The 7,786-nt window shown below is 35.1% G+C and overlaps 1 protein-coding gene across 1 annotated transcript; it reads left to right on the top strand.

Moving 5' to 3' along the window:
• The first annotated feature begins 211 nt into the window (after positions 1-211).
• LOC142632869 ((+)-cis,trans-nepetalactol synthase NEPS1-like) lies at positions 212-1,015 on the top strand. Its single transcript, XM_075807189.1, has one exon. The coding sequence runs from the start codon at positions 212-214 to the stop codon at positions 1,013-1,015; it is 804 nt and encodes a 267-aa protein (XP_075663304.1).
• The last annotated feature ends 6,771 nt before the right edge of the window (positions 1,016-7,786 follow it).

Below are 7,786 nucleotides of genomic sequence, written 5' to 3'. Positions count from 1 at the left end.
AATACCTAAAAATGTAATGAGTGTTTTGTGTTTTGAATGAAATAATTTACTTATCACACCCTCGTGATTGAAAAATGTACTAATTTCAAATTCTAATGGATTTAAATTATTAATTTATTTAAAAAAAAGAGGTACTTAAAAGGCTAGTATATAATTATCATTTTTGGCATAGCAAAGATATTCAATCACCTGATTTACACAAACAAACGAAATGACAGGCTCCACAGCGCCAAAGAACAAGCTCCAAGGCAAGGTGGCCATAGTCACTGGCGGAGCCAGCGGCATAGGCGAAGCCACAGCTCGCCATTTTGCCACTCATGGCGCAAGAGCCATCGTTATCGCAGACGTCCAAGACGAAATGGGCCAAAGCGTCGCCGCATCTATCAGCCTCAACATATGCAGCTATGTTCATTGCGATGTCAGCGACGAGGAACAGGTGAGAACGTTGGTAGACTCGACAGTCAATAAGTACGGATGCCTCGACATCATGTTCAGCAATGCGGGCATGGGTCGAGCGACCTACACGCGCGAGCAGAGCGTGTTCGACATAGACTTGTCGGCTTACGACAAGCTCATGGCGGTGAACGCCCGCGGGATGGTGGCGTGTGTGAAGCACGCGGTGAAGGCGATGGTGGAAGGGCACGTGAAGGGGAGCATAATTTGCACAGCGAGCGTGTCGGCAAGTGTTGTTTCCTATGGCATTGTCGACTATACTATGTCGAAGCATGCAGTGTTAGGGTTGGTGAGGTCAGCGAGCCTGCAGGTGGGTTCATATGGGATACGTGTGAATTGTGTTTCACCAGGGGTAGTTGGGACGCCATTAATGAAGGACACGATGAGGTTGGAAAATGATGAGGAGGTAGGTAAGATGCAAGAGTCAAGTTCGTACTTGAAAGGTGGGTTGCTAATGCCAAAAAATGTGGCGGACGCTGTGGTGTTCCTTGCTTCTGAGGATTCCCAATTTGTCACTGGCCATAATTTGGTGATAGATGCTGGGTTTAAACATACAGTTTAAGAGTTGGCTAGTAATCCATCTCCAATGTTTTATAATTTAGAATACTACTATATGTTTGTTTATTTGTGTACTGTGTCCTCTTAATTTTACTGGTGTGGTGGCTGTGGTGTCTTATACGCTGGGTGTATCTGTGGGTCCATTATGCCAGGGCGTCATAATAAGTCTCATACACTGAGCGCATGCAAGAATTTACTAGTGTGGTTCGAGGCTCGTTTGTTGCTTAAGTTAGTTATTGCATAATAGACTGTATTAGATGTAATAATGAAATAACTTGAGCTTTTTAAAAGTCTGTAATAAAGTGTCATGGTGTTGATTATCGAAAAAGAATAAGAAGTGTGTACTGGTGTTATAAAGTTACAGTAGTTTTTGCTCCAAATCGAGAATGCCCTAGTGGTTCAATTTTCCTTGCGGCAACTCAAGGAATTTTCTTTAAGGTGGTTATTAGGATTCAATTTTATAATAATAATAATAATAATAATAATAATAATAATAATATATTGACATCTCAAAAAAAAAAAAAAATGCAAATGTGTTAAGTTTAGAATTTCCATTTTGTGAGTTTTCATATTTTAAAATAGTTGTATGATAACTTTATTTTCAATGCTATTAGCTACATCTTTTTTAATGTACATAAATAATTAAGCAATAATTCATCTACCAACATCTTTTCTAAATAAGTGACAATATAAACAAAATGCATCATCATTTTTTTTTTTTTACGATTTGTTCCAACCAATTTTTGTATTTTTAAACTCATAAGGATTGAATTGATACAACGCTCCACTATCTATCTATATTATATAGAGAAATCATGGCTAAGAGGTTAAGAAGAACCTCTTTCTAAATATGCTCTTCTTATTTATCTAGATCATTAAAATGAAAATATGAGACCCTTTCTCATATCCTAGAATCTGAAGAAAATTATTCAAGCAATATGAATTTACTTAGAAGATGAATCTTGCAATACAATTTATTTCTTTATAAGAAATTTGTCCATAGTGTTAGCAAAAGAATACCACCGCACACCCTTGGTGCGGTGGCATGGTCACTTCACAAGTATAAATACTTGTGGGGTATGGAGGGCAAAGGCTGAGGTTCAAGTCTCTAGGAGGGAGCTTCACACACATATACAGTTAGATTAGGTTAGAGTAAAAATTTTATCTTATATAAAAAAATATAAAGAATAAAATATAAGTTCATTTAATATATTTAACTTAGGCATTCAACCATTACATTAATCATTTTTAATAAAGCATCCAGACAGTTTTTAGTGCATATGTGTTATGTACAAAATGTACCACACAAATATAACAAATTCAACTAAAGATTAAAGCAAGCACTAACAGATTAACTGTTTGAAAAAATGTATTCATTTTTTTAAAAAAAATAACGATTTAAAAACAAGCCTTCTGAAAACAAAATTTAAAAAATCACAATAAAATAATTGATAAAATTGTGGTTTGACAATTGAGATATTGATCTAAAAATACGTTTTTAATGCAAATTTCTAAAATTAACCTTCAACGGACCAAAGTTATGGAAGGATAAAATTTTATTTTTAGTGGACTTATTTTATATTTTTTTGGAGATGAATGGACTCAAATTTTTAATTAGTGTGTTCAAGGTTTTCTTTAGGACGGTCAGATTTTTTTTAGGACGGTCAATAAGTCATTAATTTAAAATTAAACTCAGAGTTTTCCCATCCAAATGTGAATTTTTGAGATAAGTCATGACTTATGCTGTTGCACAAGACTGAAAAAGTAAGTCATGAATTTTTGAGATAAGTCATGACAAATGTGCTATTTTTCCCATTCAATGTGAATTTTTTAGATAAGTAATATTTGCTATGTGGTTATTTCAGACACTTTAAATATAGGAGGGAATCACGTGTAAAAATACACATGCATTAAGCTTTAAGCAAAATAAAATGGCCGATAGCTAGGGAGAAAAGAGTGATTGTCCTGGTCATCTTTTATCTGTTTTTTTTTTTAAACCAAAAAGATAAAACTTTTGGGTTGGTTGATCTATTAAGAAAAGGGTGGGGTTCTCGTACTGCCCTCCAAAGTCAGTCTCCTGCGGGCCTCTTCCTGATTGGCCCCATTATTGTATGTCAAAAAGCGGGATACCTTGACGCCTGTGTTAGCTTTTAAAGGTGGGATGCTTCCCTGTACCGATTCGCCATTTTCCCACGTGCCCAAGGCATTCTCAATTCTCGTCTCACTAAGTTGGGGTGCCTCTACTCCATTCTTTCGGAATGGTATGTGGGCCTTCCTCAAGCAATTCCCTATGACTCAACCCTTGTTCTTGTGCAAAAGCGTCCTCCCCTTCCTCTTTTTCTCGCTCACTAAGGCAGGCAGCTTCTTGCCCCATTTATGTTTGTCTGCGATCGTGCCTAGCCGGGCAGTTCATCAGGAGCTGCTATCTGGGACTAAGCACTAAGCACTCTTTCTTTTCTGGTAATATATATAAAGTTGGTGTCAGGTTTGTTAGGATTGATTGCCCCATAGATGGACACCTTCCTTGTACTGAAAGATGAGAGAAGGGGTTCACAAAGACAAGGCTTTGGTTCTTCGCCGATGCAAGTGAGAAAGTTAGTGACATCGAAGATGTATAAGGTAGTCGAGTATGGCTAAGAGCAAACTACCTCATCGAAGACGTATAAGGTAGTCGAGTATGGCTAAGAGCAAACTACCTCTTTATAGTAGTAACCTAAAAGTAGCCGTACTTGAATAAGCAATTTCATAGATGGAGAGATTTCCCTACATGAAAGTCAGAGGCATAAGAAAAGGGTATTAGATATAGGCTCAACGAATAGGGTCTATGAACAAAGACCATAGTCGACTGCTCGTCCTCATGGTATGATAATTTCTGTTTTTGTGCTCTGACATGGCTATTTTCTTTATGTTTATCTATTTCTTTGTTGTTTTTGGTATTTATATTTATTATTTATTATTATTATTAGATGAAAGTTTTGAAAATGAAATAAATACTCACTTTTTTCGATAATATGGTTGACATAAGAAACAAAGACAGTGTATCAAGTTCATTTGAGATCTCTGACGTGATTAAAAGATGTTGTTTATCTACCTTTTTACTATTTGAGAATACTGGATGATTAAAATATGCCACTTGGTATTAACTTTGTATTTAGTTGCCACACTTGTTAATTTTAATAGCAATTTCTGTTGGGTTATGTGAAGCCTGATTTTGTGTTTGATTCAATTTATGACCTTACTCAACTTCAAAGCGTTACAATTTTAAATTAATGAGATGTTTTGTGAGGTTTTGTTAACCATGGAATGAAGACTTGGGCCAATGGAATAAATTTTGGCTCTTTTTTGGATTGATGTATTAAAAATTGTACTATCGCCTCCATATTTTTCCCTTTGACCTAATAAAAAATGTTGCATTTTCGTGGTCGTAAGCACATTGCAAAGCCACATAAATCTTATATGTGGTGTATTGTTTGGTTGCACAAATTTTCTCTATTTTTGCATCTCACAAGTTCTAGAATTTAAGATAATCATAAGTGGGCCCTATGTCTTTAGTGGCCAACCCAAAATGAAAAAATTTTCCCATCAAGAATTGAGTTTCTAAGATTTCTGTATGAGCCTAATGATTGTAATGGCCCAAATAATTTAACTATCTTGCAATTGGTAATTTCCCCCACGACCCATTTTGTATAAATATGATCTCCTTTCTTTTCTTTTCTTTTTTTTTCGATGAAAGATGACAGAAATAGTGTAGGCCATTAGCCTCATTCATTCGAGTCCAAATCTTCTGTCTCACTTTTTCTGTTCCACTCTATACTCCACCAATAAAAACTTACCACGTGTTCATCTAATTAATTAAATACTATCATTATTGACTTATTAATGCTACCGTTATTAATTAATTGTAGTATTTAATTAATTAGGTGAACACGTGACAAGTTTTTATTGGTGGAGTATAGAGTGGAGCAGAAAAAGTGGGACAGAAGATTTGAACTTCATTCTTTGAAGGGAAAGCTAGAGCCTTGACACTTGAGCTCAATCTGCAATACAAGAAACATGCGGGCCATAAAAATAAAATCTCATTTTTCTAACTTTACAAAATGGGGGAGGTATGGGCTTGCCTAATGACTTGTGCCATAGGACACGTGACTGAAGCTGTGGCGTTTCTTACTTCCGAGGGTTCCTAGTTTGTCATTGAGTCATTGGCTAGGTGAGAAGTTATATTGTGTTTCCGGTGCATGTTTCTTCTCCCTCACATGAGGGTAGACTCCACACTAGGGAGGTATGGGCTTGCCTAATGACTTGAGCCATAGGACATGTGGCTGAAGCTGTGGTGTTTCTTACTTCCGAGGGTTCCTAGTTTGTCATTGAGGCACTGGCCAGGTGAGAAGTTACATTGTATTCTTAGCTGGCTAAGGACACACTTCCCTATTACTCTATATATTTGTATCTTTGTGTGTTGTGTCCTCTTAATTTTACTGGTGTGGTGCAGGGCTCGTTTATTTCTTTAATTAGTTGGTTATTGCAGAATAGATCGCAATGATTGTGTTCTAATGGCCCAAATAATTTGACTATCTTGTAATTGGCATTTTTTCCCATGATTCAATTTGTGTAAATATGATCTTTTACTGTTGGGAAGATCCATTCGATGAGAGATGACAGAAATGATCGATGTAGGCTATGACCCTTGATCCTGGGAAGAAAAAGCATGGGCCCTGAGCTTAATCCGCAATACAGGAGATAGACGGGTCTTAAACCCATTCCGTGATATAGATAAAAACAAATTATGAGTCCAATACATGACATTAAAAAATTGAAAGAAAGAAACAAGAAAAAAAAATGTGGGTTGTGAACCCATTCCAAATTTGTGACAAAATGACCAATTAGGTATGAAGAACTTTAGGCAAATGATGACTGATTAAAGTGGTTGGATTAAATTTGTTTGTTTGTTTTATTTTCCTTAGAGCATGTTTAGTAGACTTTAACAAGTACTGTAATGTATAATGACTATTTTTATGATTTAGACTATTCTATAGTTTGATTATATTTTATTACAGAGAATGATTATTTCTTACAAATAACTATTTTTGAAATGAGGAATAATCATTTATTTTTAAAGTGGTTGTAATAGTTATTACTTAATAGTTGTAATAATTTATAAAATTATATATTTTCAAATAAAAAAAAAATTTCCATATGCACATAACAATTATAAAAATAAAAAATCTTCAAAACAAAACTCATCTCACTCTCTAATTAAAAAAAAAAAAAAAAATTCTAAGACATATAACTTATGAATAAGGTTTAGTTGTTCCATTACAACACATTTTATTCTTAGTAATACAGATTACCATTTATATCATAATTCTCATTCAGTGTATCAAACGTGTCCTTACTTTATAAAATAAGGTTGATGTGCTATGGCCTGCCTAATAATTTGTGCACTCTAACCCAGTGAGTTAGTGACTCATTAATATTGATTTTTCTCTTCCTCCATACCCATTTATGTATTTTGTCTATAACGTGGAATCTCTCTCGATTCTGATTTATATGATTTGTGTTTGTGTGTGTAGTTGTACAGGTTTTTTTTCTTCTTCTAAAAATGTTTCAAAACTTTGTAGTGTACGTTGTGTGAGTTTGACCTATTATAACTTATAATGTGAGTCCGACCTATTATAACTTATAAAGAGAATAGATAGAGTAATTAATTAATGGTACAGTGAGAGTATGTTTGTTTGAGAAGATTTTAGGAAGGATGAAAAATCTAGAAGAGAAAAGTGGAGAACTAACATTTTTAGTGGTTGTTTGGTTGGGAGGGGAGAGAAAAAAAAAGTGGTGAGGCTTGGGTGTTTTCTCCACGTCCCACCAAAATGTTTTCTCTTCAAAATGGGGAGAAAACTGGGTTGATTTATGAAAAATGTTACTGCAACCATGCTTTTATACACTTCTGCCCCTCAACCAACTACACCACAATGCCCCCATCACGCATCTTTTTTTTTTTTTTTTTTTCCCTCCCTTTTCACTATATTCCAGTATTCCACAACTCGCTCTAGCCAGATCTTCATAATTTGTTTGTTTGTTTGTTTTTTTTTTTTTGCCTTTTGTCTTTTTCTCTCTTTATAACGTGTTCACCTCTTTTTCCTTTTTTTTTTTCCTTACACACACATATTATGATATAATAACAAGGAAAAATAATATAATATAATATGTACGATGTGTAAATTTTTTAAAATATTATTTTAATAATTTTAATTAATAATAAGTAATGTTTTTATTATTTAATGAGTGTAATATAAATTATTTCTTACATATTATGTAATAAGGGTGATGAAGCAGTATCTCGTCGGTTTGCTGGGATTTGTCCAGATGGCTCCTGGAAGTACTCTGACGACCCTGCGGGAGCAAGAACTTACTCAAGTGGTCACCGGTGTGGTGCCTGCCACAACGCCTCCGATGATAAAGTCAGTATTGAAGAAGATAATAATCGAAATATCAATAAAAATGATTCAGGTTGTGATGTTGTTTTTTTGTACCTTGTTTTGGTGTTGTGAGGGCCTTTATATACCCTTGGGGATTATACCCGTTGGGATATTAATGATTCTTCTTGTAACGTCTTTAGGGGAGTAATGGGCGTTAATGCCTTCCCGTTGGTTTGTCCAGCTGGTCCTGTAACGGTTGAGGCTTTATCAGCAGCAGTTAATGACATTAACTCTTCCTCCGATGACGCCGATAACTGGTCATGTTCGTCTGTAAGATCACCTCGTCTATGTCTAACTTC

This window comes from Castanea sativa, chromosome 4 (assembly GCF_040712315.1).
Source record: "Castanea sativa cultivar Marrone di Chiusa Pesio chromosome 4, ASM4071231v1".
NCBI lineage: Eukaryota > Viridiplantae > Streptophyta > Magnoliopsida > Fagales > Fagaceae > Castanea > Castanea sativa.
This window is presented reverse-complemented; position numbering and strand designations above follow the sequence as displayed.